Below are 17,655 nucleotides of genomic sequence, written 5' to 3' on the forward strand. Positions count from 1 at the left end.
TGCCTGAAACTGTGGAATGGGGTACCTGGAGCTTTCCACATAGAGGAAATACTTCTAAACCAGCAATTTAAAAAAGCAAGCAACTTCTTTCTGTTTTTGAGATGTATTACCTGCATTGTATATTTGCTTTTCATATACCTTGTTTGCATTTCTGAAAATGTAGCATTTGGTGAGAGAAATGAACTACCTGTGTTTGCTATACTGAGAAACAGCAGTTTCATAGTAGCTTTGTTAGCAAAGGCTTTATTGGTTATTTTGAAGTTCCTGGCCCACTGGTATGGAAAATATAATTCAGTAGAAGAGTCTTCAATGGATGTGAAGATTTAAAGGACTTTCAACTGAGCAGACACTCAAGAAATTCACTGGCAAGCTTTTTTTCTGGAAGGTTTTGTTTCTTAACGAATTTGAGATTGTTTATTGTGTACCTAAAGCTGTACTGCTGTCCTTTCAGATAGCAGCCATTCAGGTATTTGCATTAGGAAATGTAAGTATTAGAAATTGTGAATTGAAATGTCCAACGTGTCTGGACGCAACTTCAAAGGAGGAGGGATGAAATTACTTCAATGTTCTTCTGTTCCAGCGCTAGAAGTTTTCATGCTTTTTAGAACTGGTTTAGTGTGAAAACATTATCTTGGAACAGCAACAACTCATGTGTTTTGATATTAGGTTTTAGCATGTGGTGGCATTTCAAGGAAGAATATCTGTTTTTGTACTGATTACGCATTGAAACATGCTGATACAAAGCTGTCTCAACTGAGATAACGATATGAACGTGGATACCTGTCAGAGCTATTTCTGTGCCTTCAACACAATGATGTGTTCAAGCACATCATTCAGAACTGATACTTCATTAAAGGAAGCATGCAAATTTTGTGAAATATGTAAGCTGAAGATGGAAAGCACTTGTGCTGGTAAAGCCTTCTAGAAGGATCTTTGCTAATCATCTCTGGGAAGATACTAGTTGAGCTTGGTATGCTTTTTTGCCTTAGGTTTTCACAGTTTTCTGAGCCAAAATGAATGGCAAACATGATCTGCATGTTACTGATAAGAAAGTACATGTCTGTACTTCATATCTGTACATGTCTGTACATGTATCACAGTCTTTAAGAATTTTCAGGAAGATGCTGGATAGTACCTTCCTTTCTGAAGTGCAGTGGCAATTCTCATGATTACAGTGTCTTAGATATGCATTTTAGAGACTAGCCTGTTTGGTTTTCATTCTGTCACTTTCAGGTTGAAGCTTCTGGGGATTTTTGTGTAGGAACACATTTCAATCTATTACTAACCTTAACATTCCTGGTATTTAAATTAATTTAGAGTCTGTTTCTGTGAGTCATATAAATGAACCATTGAGAGATATTAAGCCTCCGAGGTAAGAAACAAAGCAATAAAACTAATCCTTCAGATGTGTTGCATTTAAATCCAGTCTTTTGAGATTTGCAGTTGGAGAATGTCACATTTTGTGTAATGATTTTTAATATACTAGCTGAGGTTGAGAAATTGAATTCTAAAAAGCTGGAATCTCAGATTTCAGTTTGTAAAATTTGCAAGTACAAGTGCAACTACTACCTAGATTCTTTTAAAGGAGTAGTTTCTGCTATTTGTTACTGCTTAAAAACACTTGATTTACAATGTTTAGTTAAACATCTTTTTTTTTTTTTTTTTAACCCAATTCCATTTTTTAGGGGCATTTTAAGGAACATAAAGAACAAATCCTCTAAGAGTTGCAAATTCTTATGAGCAAGTTGCCATGTTTGCCATCAAAAAGCATTTTGGATTTTTTCATTTTTATATTGACTGAGGCCTCAGCATCCTGTTCTGCTCACTTTGAAAGTATCTGCTGTTGTGGACAGTCTTTACCCCCATGTAGTGACACATAGTTAACACTGTATATTGACCTTTAGCAGCTTTTTTTTTATTATTATTATTTTTTATTTTTGGCCTTAACTCCTATGAATACATTGAAGCTTCTGGATGAATGGAAGGATTTAGTTTATCTACAGTACACTAAGTTGTTGCGGCACTTTGAGTACAAGTGTCCTGTAGCTCTTCTCAGTTACAGAGTAAAATCTTTAGACTTTTGTGTGTTGGTTGTTGGAGCTCTAGAACAACAAGGCCTTTTGGGCTGTTGTTTTTTCCGTGTAGATGATGTATTGAGGTCATGGTATGAGATGCAGTGATAGTAAGCATCCTCTACTAACTTAAGCTGGTGAGGCTAGAGCAAATGAGCTAAAAAAGGAGGGGATGGAGCTGTTACTTCCAACAGAAATGGAAGTATTTCTGTTGTGGTGGAAGACTCCACTTGTATCATCTAAAGTGTAGAAGACTGAAATTGTGCAAGGTGACCTGGTAGTTAGCAGGCTGATCACTCAGGTAGCTACAATGGAACATCTATTAGCTTTTCCCCTACTGAGTGGTTATGCTTCTACACAAAGTTGTGGTTTCTTGTAATTTTTTTACTCGTTAACAGTAACCTCGTTGTAATTGCAGCTTCTGGAGCCAGTCTGCCATCAGCTCTTTGAGTTCTATCGCAGTGGTGAGGAGCAATTACTACGATTCACACTGCAGTTTCTGCCTGAACTGATGTGGTGCTACCTTGCTGTCTCAGCCAGCAGAGATTTGCAGAGCAGTGGATGTATAGAAGCCCTTCTTCTAGGAGTGTATAACTTGGTTTGTATTTACACCTAATTATTCAGGCCTAAAAATATTAGTGCCCTTTTAAGGGGATACTGCAAAGTGTTTATGGAGAAGGGATAAGCTCTCTTATTTCAGAACTGAAAACAAGTGATTGAGTGTCGTACTTTTCTCTCTTTAAATTTATGTTCAAGTTGGAAATCTGTAATGTGAACTTGAAAAGGGTTGCTCTTCAGTTCTTGCTTTCATTAATTCTTGGTATGGCAATTAAATTTGCGTTTTGCTGGAGAGCCTTTGTGGGTGCTACATTTGAAGTTGTTGCCTGTGCTTTCTGTGGTATTCTGACCACGTTGACTAGAGATCATGCATAAAGGCACTTTCAACAAATTCTTAGTACTTGATGGTTGAACAGATTGCTCACTCTTGAGAAAATAAAAGTCTTTCGTTTTGTAATATCCTTGACTTTCTTGTATATTTTGCATGAAAATATACTGTTTGCTGTTAAATTAATCCTTTGAAAAACAGAATTCTGAGGGAACCTTGAAAAGCATCGTGTTTTAGCTGTTACAGGCAAAATGCAATTAGTCTGTGCTAGGAGATGCTTTACTGAAACTCCTTTCTAATCTCTGCCTTTGGATAAGTGAAATTTGCTGCTGAAATTTAAAATTAAAGGCAGTGTGGTTTTGGTTAGGTCTGCTTCAGAAGTTGTTGCTGAAGGTTTTGATCCAGAGTACTTCAGTGTTCTTCTGTGATGTGTGGTCCCTATTTTGTTGTTTGTTTGCCTATCTCATTAGCTTTCTGCTAACTTACAGATGTGAGAGGCCTGCCAATGTTCCACTCCAGTGATATACTGCAGGAAGGTATCTTCTGTCTGGTTTCTGTAGAACAATATAACCCTTGGTGTCTTGTTGTCTTCTGCCTTTTTCAGGAGATAGTTGACAAAGAGGGACACAGCAAAGTGCTGAGTTTCACTATTCCATCTTTGTCCAAACCTTCAGTATATCATGAAGTAAGTGGCACTTACAGCATGAAGTTGTCACTGATTGTGAAAAGCAGTGTGATTTTGGGCCTGTGAGTGAAGAAAGAAAGTGAAAATTAGTCTTTGCATTTTGCATGACCTAGTAACACGTTTCTCAGTCTACTCATTGCTGCTAACTGCTCTTTGGAGCCTTTTGAAGACTCAGTAGTCATAACTGAGTGATATGCATGTACCAACTGTATTTCTTCCTGTTCTGAAACCTTATATTTTACCTGCTGAGAAGTGATTTCTTAAGTCTAAGGTATATAGGTGTTCAGATAAAATTGATGTAGAAATATGATGATACTGATCTCTTGTCTGTTTTTACTTGCATTGTAGCAAGACTTCAGGTTGGATGTGTTTTAATTTTTTTTTTTTCTTTTTTCCCCCTACAGCCTTCCAGTATTGGCTCCATGGCTCTTACTGAAGGAGCTTTATCCCAGCATGGTTTGTCCAGGGTGGTGTACAGTGGACCTCATCCTCAGAGGGAGATGCTGACAGCGCAGAACAGGTGAAATTGTATAATAGGATTTATCTTCATAATCATTTAAGAATCTTCTAAGAATTTTTAATAACTATAGACAGAAGATGAATGAGTGTGTGCTGGTTTTTCTTTCATTTGTTTTTCTGTGTGTGTTAAATTTAGATGCAGGATGCATAGGAAAAGGGAAGGCTTGTAGTCCCAAGTCATTGATCAGTAATTTTATTGAATTAGACCAAGTTTGTTCAAATAACCCTTGCAAATTTCTCTGTAAAACAGTTTTACTTGTTTAAAAAAAAAAAAAAAACAACGTAAAATTGGTAATATAACCTGTTGTTTTCTGTAAACTCCAGGTTTGAAGTGTTGACTTTCCTTCTGCTCTGCTACAATGCTGCCTTAAGCTACATGCCTGCAATTTCTCTTCAGTCATTGTGTCAAATTTGCTCAAGGTAACTTCTGTAGGCTGATTATACTTAAAATGTTATCAAGTTGAAATGCAATTTGTTTGAACTTAGCAAACAATAATGAAAAAAGTCCTTTCATTCCCAAAGTTTGCTTGTAAACTTGATTAAAAAAAAAAAAAAAGTATAGCTGCATTACTTATCTTAAAGTATCTCTTAATTGGCTGTAGACTGAGATCTCAGAATTGGAGAAGCAATGACCTGGTTTATAAGCAGTGCTGTAAACTGGAGGAAGAAGTCAAATCTAAGGAATTATGTTTTTATTGAAGTAGTACTAGGTGTTTTATCCAAGTAATTCAGAAATGTTTTCTAAGATCTTGGTTAACTTTGCACTGCATGCTTACTGAACATTTCAGTGCTGTACAAGTTGAAACTTAATTGAAAATATAGTAGTTACTAAAGCTAGAAATATGCTCGTTCCTACGGATGTTTTGGATATTCCCTAAATCTGGTATAACAGCAACTAAAAAGACAAAGCTGAGGCATTCATCCTTTTTTATCTCTTTCTTTTTAAAGAGAAAGAACTGCTAGTGAACTTGTCTCTCTGGAATTTTGGAAGTTGACATTGAATCAAGGAAGTTTGAGCATTCTTGTTAACCCAGGCAACCAAGGAGACCCAGAGCAGCTGTTTGCCACTAGTAGCTCTGAGGTTCTAGATTCCTCATACAAGTAAACAAACAGAAAAATCCAGAAAAACAAATGAGTAATGGGTGCTTGTTTCTTCTTGTTTTGTTCTGTTTTGAATTAGTCTTAGCAGAAGATGCATTGCAGAATAGAGAAGAAAAAAAGCATAGTAAGTTAGTGGCAAAGTTGTTATTCATTTAAAAAAAAAAAAAAGGGGTCCTGAAAGCTCTGTTACAGCTGTAATTTGAACGTTAAGAAGCAATACAACCTTAATCTGTTTTTTGCTGGGGGCCATAAATGAGTTTTAAAGTAGTGTTTTAGGAGCTCTCTGGTAGTAATGAAGCTGAAGGGTTGAAGCTTTTTGAAATGGATGCTTTCTGTGCTATGAAGAAGGAAATTCTTTTATTAATGTCACAGAAGTCATTCCTTAAGTCTGGAAGTAACAGTTAATAAGTTAAATATTTAACTACACAATATCTTTGATTTCCTGAATCTTTTGACTACAAAATTTGATGTGGAATTTGGATCAGAATTAAATTCAATTGCTGACTTCTACTGGAATTTAGAATGGTTTTTTTAAATGTGATTCTTCTAGTCTTTTTGCTTGAAATTTGTGTGCTATTTTCATACTTTTTTTTTTCTGTTTCATTTCCTCAAATACCATTAATATTTTTTGTCTACCCTACTGAAAATGCTTTTAATTGAGAATGACTTTAATGGTAGTTTTCAGTGTTCAACTGTGGTATAAGCATTGCCATCAAGGGTATCTCTATTTTGAAGGATTTGAACACTGCCAGTAGAGGGCATTCCCTTCTTCCATACTGAGAAATGATCTGCTCTAGCTCTCAGTTGATGAACAACATACAAAAATGTCCTTGGGTCTACTGTTGTTAAAACACACACCAAACATCTATTTTAGTGGTGTTCTATACAAAGGTGGTTCTTCATTATTTACTAGTGACAAATGCCTTATTTCTTTAGAATCTGTGTCTGCGGATATCCTCGCCAACAAGTGAGGAAGTATAAGGGAGTAAACAGCAGGATTCCAGTTTCATCTGAATTCATGGTGCAAATGCTAACAGGGATTTATTATGCCTTGTAAGTGAGAGGTGTTTTTTTTCTTTATTATTCACACAAGACAAAGGAGCACTAGCTTAACTTATATGTTCATTTAGGCATGCTACTTTTGAGGTGTTTTATTTTCTAATGGACATGTGCTGGGTGTAGCAATAAAGACTTCAGGATTAGAACACAGCTCACCAACTTGTTAGATGACATAACCGGTGTGATACTGAGGAATGAAGGCTAGAATAACACTTAACAGTTATAACTGGTGGTGTGAAAAAATACCTGAAAAAACCTTTTCCAACTTTTGTCTGCTGTCCACGTTTTTGACATCAATCTAGTTAAGGCAAAACGTCTTAGCATTCTTTCTCTAAAATGTTGAATGTCATCCACCCTTTGATAGTCGTGTTGATATGTAAAGCTCTTTCATTAACTGAAATAGTCAGAGGCTAGTAACATAGGGATATTCAAAAGGTGGCTTAATATTAAGACCATCCTATTGGAATTTCAGAATATTTCATTACTAGCTGATCAATAACTAGCAATATTACTTTTAAGCTGCTCAGAGAGGTCAATAAAAAATAAAACTAGTGCCTCCATATGCACTAATTCAGAACAACATTTTAAAGTAGCAGGCTTACTGATAATAAGCACAAGTAGATTAACTCTCAGTTGAGCTCCCAAGGGACACTAATTTCTTGAAAGTCATGACCAGGAAGGTTCATCCATTGATACAGGTGCTTACTATTAAGTATATGTTTAACTTTGCAGTTATAATGGAGAATGGGATCTGGCTCGTAAAGCTATGGATGACATTTTGTATAGAGCACAGCTGGAACTGTATCCAGAACCTCTGCTGGTAGGTGATGAAGTCCAACATTTTTTAAGTAGTTTTTAATTCAGTAAATACTTTCTGTGAACATCATGTGAGGAACCTGAATCTCATGAGGCCTATGTGTCTTGCTTGTTTGAGTAGCTAGATCTATAAGGATATATACACACATTTTCAGTGTACTTAGTTATTTTATCATCTTCCCAAGTGAATAAGTGGTTTACAGTAGAACACTTCTAAGACTTGAAAGTGTAATGATAGTGCAGAAGCACTCTGGAGTTAATGTTAAGTAGTAGTCATATAGTCATTAAACTGAAGACTCTGCTTTAAATAGTGACAGATCTTAAATACAAATTAATTCTAAAAGCTAATTGCACCGCGCATTCTTTATGACTTGTGCAAAATGCTAGTGTGCTTATTTGACATAAATTGGAGTTGTATGCAATAACCTGCCCAGGGAGGAGGTGGAGTCGCCGTCCCTGGCAGTGTTCAAGAGGCACCTGGATGAGGAGCTACGAGATGTGGTTTAGTTTGTGGTAGCAGTGGTAATGAGAAGGCAGTTGGACTAGATGATCCTACAGGTCGTGTCCAACCTTGTGATTCTATGATTCTATGAACATACGTATTGTGTGTAAAAAATCCTCTCGCTTAAAAGGCAAGAAGGAAATTTATAGAATGGCTTAGAATCATAGAATGGCTTGGATTGCAAGATCATCTAATTCTGAATCTTTATGAACTGCTAGGGATCCCTAGTAGGGATATAATTATTTTCTAAAATTTCAACCTTCATGTTTAAAAACTTCATAGATCATAGAACAGCTCAAGTTGGAAAATACCTTAAAGATAATAAAGTCCAACCGCACTGTAACAATGCTACCCTAACTCTAACAACCTTCTGCTAAATCATGTCCCTGAGCACCACATCCAAACGGTTTTTAAACACATCCAGGGATGATGTCTCAACCACCTCCCTGGGGAGCCTATTCCAGTGCTGAACAACCCTTTCTGTAAAGAAGTTTTTTCCTGATATCCAGCCTAAATCTCCCCTGACACAACTTGTGGCCATTTCATCTTGTCCTGTCACCTATGAGAAGAGACCAGCACCTTTTCAGATATTGGAAGAAAACAGTGAGGTCTCCCCTCAGCCTCCTCTTCCCCAGACTGAACAGCCCCAGTTCCTTCAGTCTCTCCTTGCAGGGCACATTCTCCAAGCCCTTCACAAGCCTTGTTGCTCTTCTTTGGACCTGCTCCAGCACCTCAATGTCCTTTCTGTACTGAGTTGCCCAAAACTGAACACAGTACTCGAGGTGAGGCCTCACCAATGCCGAGTACAGGGCCAGGATGACTTCCCTAGTCCTGCTCACCACACCATTCCTGATACAAGCCTAAACTGCATTTTTCCTTGCTCTAGGTTGCTAATGCAATAAAAGCTTCACTGCCTCAGGGTGCCATGAAGTCTAGTAAAGAAGGTACAAAATGCATTCAGGTTGAAATTACACCTACTTCATCCAGGATATCAAGAAATGCTGTGACTAGCATGTCCATCCGAGGGCACAGATGGAAAAGACACGGTAAGAGGCACAATTTACAATGGTTTCTTAGCTTCTTACAGCTGTTTAAAATAATATTGAGGGTTTTGTCTTTATGCATTGTCATTGCTAATGAGAATGCCCTTAGTGAACTGACACTGTGCTTTTATTCTTAAAATTATATAATTTCGCTTAAACTTACATTATTAATTTGGGTCTGGAACAGTGTGAAGACGCTATATACTAGATGAAACATGTCACAGTTGGACATGGGTGCTATTCTGCTGATGATGGTAATCGAGTGGCTGATAGTTAGATAACTGGTAAATGAGAAACTTAGTGGATCAGAAAGTATATTCTCTATTTCCTCAATCCTGTTTTTTTTCTTTTAATGGAACACCTTTTTGTTAAATGCTGCTGTACAACGTTTTTGATTCTTTCAAGAGACTTACGTTCCTGTTCTCTTCTGAAAAGTAGTGTATGATACCTGAAGCAAAGTAAATGTTTAATAAATATGCTACAGTGCCTCATTTGTTTTAAGTTATCTAAATAAAAACAATATTTAAGGCTAGAGGGGGTAAATTATTACTTTTGAGGTGAAGTAGCGTAAGGGCTTCAACAAAGTGAAGCACAGGTCAATGCTGAGGAGTAGAAAAAAATGGTGCTGAATATACTGCAAAAGGACAATCAATGTATTCCACTTTTTCTACCAGATTCAGGTGGGGGAAGAGCTGCTGAACCAGAGATCAAAACTTCCAGTGGCTTGCTGTGCTGTGTTTGTAATTCTGATGAAAGGGAGAAGTCAGTGTAGATAAGTGTTCTTTTAATAGGCTAAATAAAGACTTTAAAACAGTATCATGATGATTTCTATATGATGTGTGCTATAAGAACTCTTTTGTAGTATATATAAAGTTGTATGGGAACTGCTGAGTCATGGCCTGAACCTCTGATTGATCACCTGGGGCGAGCCATGAGTCAGCCCTGGGAGCACAGGTGAAGGCAATTCACTGTGCTGCTGGAAGGGGTGGAGCCAGGCTGCACCTCTCCTAGACCCATTTAAGAGCTGACTGCCAGGGGGGATGGATCTCTTCTGGAGATCCCTCCTTCTGGTGTTTTGTGGTGAGTCCAACATAAGGGTAAGCCTTCCATTTATTCTCTTTGTTATCAGAGTCTACTTCGCCTTAACTCTCTTGTTTATTTTGTGATTGTAACAGCCTAATATTCTTTGATTATATAAAGGTTCAGTTCAAAAAATTATTGCATAGATCTGTGTTAAAAAAACAAACAAACAAAAACAACAATGCACCACACGGGGATATTTCAGGTAGCTGTTGAAGATTATAAATATTCTGATAAAAGAGGGCTTAAAAATAACAAGAAAGATTTCTGAACAGTGATGATACATGCTGGTGTGAGTTCCAGTAGTAAGCTTTTGAAGGCGAGGAAGGGCAAAGGAAGTTAAAATAGTTAAAGTTCTTTTCATTTCAATAAAATGCTTGATTTGTTAACTTTAACAGGTAGGCGAAGACGAGGAGCAGAACATTAGTGTCTTTGATATGAGTGTGGTTCAGTAGTAAGAGTGTAAGTCATTTCTGAGATTTCAAGACTGCTAAGGAACGTTTTAGCCTTTATTGTTTATTTTCCTTTCTTCCTGCTTAAAAGGAGGAGGAAATATTGACCTGGTGTCAGGATACTGTATAATAATGGCTTCTAAATGCAGACATGTCCTCTAAAGCTTGGCAGTTTTGCTATCATTTTCAAGCGGTAAATGGGAATGCAGATCAGGGACACTGAGTGTTTATATTCATTCAGAGGAATTGGAAGTATTAAAACAAAGTTTCCTTTGCTCTTGCATTTACAGAAGAAAATGAAATATAAAATTATCCTAATGGGAATCCAATTTTTTTCAGCAAATACAAGAATGTGAAAGTTTTTACAACTATTTCTTCTTGGAGGGCCAATACTGAGAGAAAGTCAAGAACCAATGGTGGGACAGGTGTTCACTGTAAGCGATAGCAGTAAGGTGGAAGGGAAATAAGAATATAAGTAGGATTTGTAGAAATTGGGTGAAGAGAGCAGGAAAAGATAAACAGTGATAATCTAGTTAGTATGACAGAAGTGAGAAGTAGTGAGTATTTAGGTCGAGGACTGAAGATCAAGGAACACCGAGGACCTTCCACTAACGAACTCTTGTCATCATTCTATTTGGGTTATTGAAAAAGCTTTGTATTGGTCTAGTGGTACAGGATGTAAAGAAGGACTGTATTTCTGACTGATCAGCAAAATCTTTTTGGTTTACATGGCAAGTGTTTCAAGTACGTAGCACTTGAGCTAGGCTACTCCAAAACCTCATCAGAAAATTCTAAAACAGGACAAAAAACCCTGTTGTTTATGACTGGAACAGAAGCCTTTAAAATCAGAATGAAATGTCTCCAATTCCTCATAAAATTCAGTGTCCCACAATCCCCTATGAATGATGTGGAATAGATCTTCAGGGTAGGTGTACAGAAAGAATGATGAGGCTAGCAATGCTTTTCGTAGTGATCTAAATTTGAGATCTCTCCAACTTCCCCACAAAGAGCTGTTGGAAAAACTTGTGTGCATGTAAGGCATGCTGTGATGGGACAGACTGAGTAAGTGGAGCTGAGCAGGTGACAGTAGGGTACGTAACAAAACTAAAGATGTTGACTAGAGAATAAAGAATAATTTTTCTCACTGCAAGAATTGACTTCTAGATTGTGCACAAGGCATAGGAGAAACGTCAGTCTTTGAATCTCTGTGGAGAGAATTTCCCTTTATTTTATTTATTTTGAAACAGTATTACCTGAAATAATGACAGCTTTTTTTGGGGAGGGGGTTCTGGAATGAATACTGGGAGAAAGGAGCTTGATACTCCTGTGAATAATTCAAGGTGCTGATGTTATTATGTAGGAAATGCAGCTTGAGCCTGTGATGGTTAAAACTGAGTTGCATTCCATGTGGGCAGTTTACTTATACAAGAGGTCAATGATAAAGGCAATTGTAGCAGTGAGGTGGACAATAGTTGAAATCATTTTTATTAGTCCTTAGCAGCTGGTAATTGTGAAATGCAAATGTTAAGGTTGGTTGTACTATTCAAACCTTCAGAAAGCATAACTCAAATGCATTTTCCTACAAATGCTACAGCATATATCTGTTAGCTTTCAAATCAGTGTAACTGTTCAGTTTTGTCTATAAGACTAGTTTTGCCAGTTTTATGTTAAGACCTATTTTTTTCAGTTCCTTACTGTAGTGGTGACAGCAGTGGGAATGCAGCAGCGATGGGGAGTGTTGATACACAATAGGACACAATTGCATTTAGAGATGCACATCACTAAACCACAATAATTAATTATTGCTATTATCACCCAATGTGTGATGTAGAAAGTTCTTCCTCTTTTCTTCCAGTCTCTGCTATGCTGTGGACTTGGTGCATTCTGAATCTCCTTTCTCTAGAGCAGCTGTTTGTTAATGCTTTTCTGCTCGTAGTGGAGAAGGGACTGACTGCAGGCTCTGTTCTGCCCTCTCCTCAGCCTGGTTTCCCAGCTGTAAATGAAGTTTCCAGAGTAGACTTGTGCACGTGGAGTTCAGTGGATCCTGGGAAGTAGCTCTGCTGGAGTAAGATGCCTCCAGTGGCACTGACAGGGGAAGAGGGAACCGGTTTGGAGATTTGCTGTAGGAGAGGCACAGCTACCCCAGCCCTGTGTAATGAGACCATTGGAGCCAAAGAGTGGTGGTTTCCTCACTTAATTTTCTGCTCATGTGTCTCTAGAAAAAGTGCTGTGTATAATGGTATTCTAATATAGCTGCAGTTCACAGTGCTCAGTTGCAACTGTTACTGTGTTACTGATAAAAGAACTCTGTGGAAGGGATGACCTCTTAGAAGGAAGAATAATTGCAACTTTTAATTCGTTTCTTGACAAATATTAGAAAATTAGTAGCTAATGACAGCAGCTATTAATTCCATTTCCATTGACTAGTGCAACTTGTTAAATTGACACTTCCACAAGTAGCTGACTAGTCAGTTAGAAAGAATCATGTTAACAAATGATGACAGGTAAAAGCAGGGATAGCTTCTTAACTGAGGGATGGTGATGTCCATCCCTGTCAGAGTATCTTTCTTTGTCTGGGACTGACTTCTCTTCTGTGATGAGTGCAGACAGCAGTGGCGTTAGCAGAGAGCCAAGGGCTGCAGCATGCTGCCTGGGAATGCACTGTTGCCTGCACAGGGATCCTCAGGGTGGGAGCTGGGGGAGGGTCTCCTCCAGATAAAATAGTGTTTCAAAACTGAAATGTTGAATGTGGGACTTCCCAGTATGTGGGTGAAGGATGATCATTGGAAGGTAGACTCACACTATTTAAGAGAACTTCATACTCACTAATACTGCTGATTAACAAGAGGTCAATGTGTGAACATCTGCTTTAATTCATAATGCTTTAATCATCTGTTTCTGTTGTTTTTTGTTCCATGTTTTGTTTCAGGCATCATTTTTGTCTTTTTTTTTCCTTATCCATCTTTAATTCTAGAACAAGCAGAGAATGGTAATGATGCTACTGAAATGGGCAACTTTGTCATACCTGAAATTAGTGTCACAAATGTGTCTGGAGAGAAAACCGGGAATGGGGAAAAGAGCAGAGCACTAGCAGAGAATGATGCTCAGCATATACAGGGAGTACAGGAAACAGCTACAGACCCTAGAACTGACAGCAAATGCATGCCAGAAATCAGGAGGCAAAAATCTGTAAGAAAAATGATGGAGGATGGAATAAACTCATCTGGCAGAGTGCAGTTTTAGCACTTGTAGCTGCACTCTAAGGTACCACTGATTGAAAGGATCACTGCTGCATGTTTGAAGAACTGAAGTATGCAGTTAATATATTGCATGTGTAATAACACAAATGCATGTATTGCACACAGCTCTGTCTGTGCCATGGACAATGACAACATACTTACAAGCAGATATTTTTGATCTGGAAACTGTACGCTGTGAGACTCAACATTTCCTTGAATTTCCTAAACATATTTCTTGGATTTACAAAATCCAGCGATGAACATTATGAAGAATTGATCAAAAAGGAAGTGAAAATTGTCTCCCTGTATACCTAAAATATTCCAAATTCCACTTGTGGTATACTGGAGGTTTCATGTTCCATTGTGCATGAGTTTCCAACTCATGCCATGAGGCCTATAGTGCAGAAGGTGACCTTTCAGTAATAATGCACTCTTGGGTTGCTGAATGAACAGCTGCCATGCTGGGTTTTCTGGGCCGTTGATCACAGATCATTTATAATTACTGAGCTTTGCAAAAACTTGTATTGGAGCACTTGCTCAAAATGAGATTTGCACTTTTGTGTGGTATCTTCTAATCTATTTCTAATCTGCATGAATTAACAATGCTGCATTTTTTTTTTTTTAAATCAAAATCACTACAAAATGAAATTTTAGGCATGCTTTTTGATTTGGTTAATGCAGCATTATTTGCTGGCATTTTATATCCTAATGATTCTTGATTACAAAATGTAATAGGTAAGTTTTGGTCTTCTATTCTCTGTGCTGTTGCTTTATGGCTTCATGCTTGTAAATATCAAGGTCTAGTAATGCATAAAGTCAATGTGAGATGTGAGAAAGGCAAATGTTAATTATTTTTTTCTTTTTTCTACCACACAGGAAATACAGACTTAGGAATTGAAGAAGAACTGATAGAAGTATCTGAAACTGATGAAGGGTTTTACTCTAGGGCTGCTTCTAGCACAAGTCAGCCTGCTTTATCTAATAGCAGCAACACGAGCAGTAAGAACCTTTTAGGGAAGAGCCAACGAAGATCTGGAGGAAGCAAAGCTGCAGGAAGAGAAAAAGAAGGAGAAACCTGTAGAGAACACTTGTCACGAAAGCAAACTCAGAGAGCCCTGAGTGAGAACCTAGAGCTTGTCTCTTTGAAGAGACTGACGCTGACAACAAGCCAGTCCCTGCCTAAACCTGGTAGCCATAGTTTGGCCAGAACTACCACGACTGTGTTTAGTAAATCCTTTGAACAGGTCAGTGGTGTCACAGTTGTGAATAATCGTGGAGGTGTATCTGGTACAGAGGCAAACAGGTTCTCAGCTTGCAGTCTCCAGGAGGAGAAACTTATCTATGGAACAGAAAGAACAGACCTCCCAGCATTAAGCAAACAACCTAATCAACAGCGACCTCCTAGTATTAGCATAACTTTGTCAACAGATTGATATCATTACATTGGCAAAATGAAATATGGGGTTTTATGCAGATATTGGTACTGTACCTTAAGCTCCTAGTTTGTCCTGTGTTACTTTCTTAAATCTCAAACCTGTAAATTCTTATTCTGCTCACGTTTGACAGTAGTGGTAAATAGAGTTCTAATTATTCTGCGTCAGCTTCTAATAGGTTGGAAAGTTCCTCTCTGACATCCTGCATTTATCAACCAATTGTTTATGACTCCATGCAGTTTGCATCTTTACCAAATTAACAAATATTGTTTGTTTAGCTACTGACCAAGATGTCTGGCTTTTTACAGATGCACTATATGGGGACAGAGAGATCCTCTATCCCAGATTCTACTATTCACTACTACTTAGCATACATAAAACTGCAAGTATCTCTTTTAAGAGGAGCCTTGCAGCATGAGTATAACATTTTGGAAAGGCACTGTAAGAATACAAGTGCTCTTCTGTGAGTTATGAGGAAGGTATACTTACATGTGAGGTTAAAACTAGAAGCATCAGTTAGTGTTTGATGTTATGGTGGTTTTTGTCAGTATACACTGCAGTGTTCATATTTCTGTACGCCTACAAGTATCTGAGGTAAAGATGCATTTTGTTTTATATATGAATCTTTGAAACTGGGCCAAATGTCACGTGGTAGCAGTACTTGTGGATGGCAGTTCTTATCACCGACTCTAATAGTCACTTTTCAGACAAGTGTGACTGACTCTGTATTCAGTTTCTTAAATGTTGGGCACAAAACTTCTCATGGAAAAGTTGCTGTCACTGGTATTTGCATTATTTATGAGAGGAAGAGATGTGCTTACGTAGAGGTATCGTGTGGAAAATAAGGTATGAACCCTTTGCACTGAATCAAACAATTCAGGAGTGTAACTGCATTTACCGTGAACTTGTTACTTGAGACTAATAGTACCAAAGGATGTGTACTTTCGGAAACTTGCAAGCACAAAGGGAAATTACAATGTAAATATAACTAGCAATGTAATTGCTAGTGTTTTGTATCTATTATTTTTCTAGTTAGAAATTGTCAAAGTGTAACATGTTCTAAGTTACCTGACCTGTATGGTGACCTTGTTTGATACCAATTTTTATAAGCTTCAGGCTTTAATTAAAAACAAACATTAAAATGGTTTACGTGGAAATTTGGAGAAGCAAAAAATCAGTGGCAGTGATGATCTGATAGACAGCAAATCCTGGTGCGTGGTGTGGAATCGGGGTGAGGATCTAATGGCTGCTAATTCCCAGCAGTCCTGATTTCTGCAGCTAGTGATCCTTTGTGTCAAGGACGTAGAAAGACCTCGGAACAGACCCAAGCACTAACGTGAACGTTCTGGTAGACTTTCTGATCTGCCTAGAGATGAATGTTGGTGTCCTTTTTTTAACTTAAACTGAAGCACAAGTAACATTTAAGCAGCTAATGTTATTCAGGTTTGTAGTTGATTAATTAAGAGATGAGAAGACGTAACTGATAGGCGGTTAGTCGTATGATTCTACTTCTAAGACAGCAAACTAGTCGTGCACATTTCATGATATTCCTTCAACTTGTTGAAGTAGCTGCAGCAGTCCAAGGTGTTTGTCTTCAGCTGAGTCTGAGTGTAAATGAATGTACCATGCTTTCTCATGTTCTTCAGTTCATTGAATGACACTGTTTTGTTTTTGCATTGTAGTATTTCACCTTCTCACAGTGAAATGTCTTTTGAATTGTACATGAAAATTTACATTCCTATTGTACAAACTATCGACTTGTTTAGTGTTTAATACTTTGGCCAGTAAAATAAACTGGTAGTTTTTGAAATTATGTGCTTTTGTAAGTACTTTATACAGCAGAAAATTTGCCTGTATTGTTATTGTTTTTTTGTTTTTTTGTTTTTTTTTTTTAATTATTATTAGACTTTGTTGAAATACACATTTGATACTAATGTGTTTGCTTCACATTGACCAGCATGTCTGGACTAACATAAGTAACAATAGAGCGAGGCAACAGAAGGGTTTTTCAGGCAGCTGGAGAACTGCAAGCACATACTGAATGTAGAGTTCTTCCTTTCCTTGACATCTGTGTTGGATATGATGAAAAAATAACCTGCAGAACTCCCAGCTGCCACCTGATTTCCTCTTGTGGAGTTGTGTTTAACGATATCATGGAAACACAGTAACTAAAATTGAAATAAAAACGAGAATAGGTAGATAAAATTGCAATTGGCAAATGTGACTGCACTGATTATGAGTTAGCACTGAGGAGCTAGAACTACCATGTAATTCTCTTGGTTTGGATTCATTTAATTCATGACTGTGTCAGAGTAGATAGTGTTTCAAACCAGGTGTTTATGTCAAAGGCATCCCTTATATCTGGGAGATGTAGCCACCTCAGCTGCAAGTCATGCCAGTCCTGAAGCATCTAAAATGCCCTTGAGTGTAGATACATAACATGACTGGGATGCTATTAAGTCAATAAAGTTAGTTTATCCTTTTATTTTATACAAATAACAATTCTAGTTGTGGTCTCACTTGAACCTGAAACAGAAACTCATGTTGGTATGACCAGGATTACATTGAGTCTTCATGTTTCCTTTAGAAAGTGAAGGGAAATTTTCTTGGTACCAGAGCCTGCTGCTTCCATAGGTGTGTGTCCTTGTAAGTACGTATGCTTAAGTCTCTGGGGTGACACAGGCAATAAGCATGTCTTAGTGAACAGTCATCACTCCTTGATGCTGACAGAGTCTCAACAATTTCTTTACTAATGAAAATAATATAAC

At 37.7% G+C, this 17,655-nt stretch overlaps 1 protein-coding gene across 12 annotated transcripts in view; it reads left to right on the forward strand.

Annotated features, from left to right (window-relative positions):
- FAM126A (family with sequence similarity 126 member A) overlaps positions 1-16,697 on the forward strand; it is a 36,100-nt gene extending 19,403 nt beyond the window's left edge. For 8 of the 12 annotated variants that reach the window (XM_042888202.1, XM_042888209.1, XM_042888205.1 and 5 more), the window contains 8 exons: positions 2,491-2,670; positions 3,563-3,643; positions 4,048-4,163; positions 4,487-4,582; positions 6,200-6,316; positions 7,055-7,142; positions 8,527-8,686; positions 14,331-16,697. In XM_042888202.1, coding sequence (XP_042744136.1) covers positions 2,491-2,670; positions 3,563-3,643; positions 4,048-4,163; positions 4,487-4,582; positions 6,200-6,316; positions 7,055-7,142; positions 8,527-8,686; positions 14,331-14,887 — 1,395 coding nt within the window. In that variant the 3' untranslated portion in view covers positions 14,888-16,697. Of the gene's footprint in view, positions 1-2,490; positions 2,671-3,562; positions 3,644-4,047; positions 4,164-4,486; positions 4,583-6,199; positions 6,317-7,054; positions 7,143-8,526; positions 8,687-13,189; positions 13,480-14,330 lie in introns of all 12 variants that reach the window. The other 4 variants (XM_042888213.1, XM_042888212.1, XM_042888210.1 and 1 more) reach the window with 4 other exon arrangements.
- Positions 16,698-17,655: the final 958 nt, after the last annotated feature.

The sequence above is a fragment of the Lagopus leucura genome, unplaced genomic scaffold, assembly GCF_019238085.1.
Source record: "Lagopus leucura isolate 7727_CA_CO unplaced genomic scaffold, USGS_WTPT01 Super-Scaffold_100157, whole genome shotgun sequence".
NCBI lineage: Eukaryota > Metazoa > Chordata > Aves > Galliformes > Phasianidae > Lagopus > Lagopus leucura.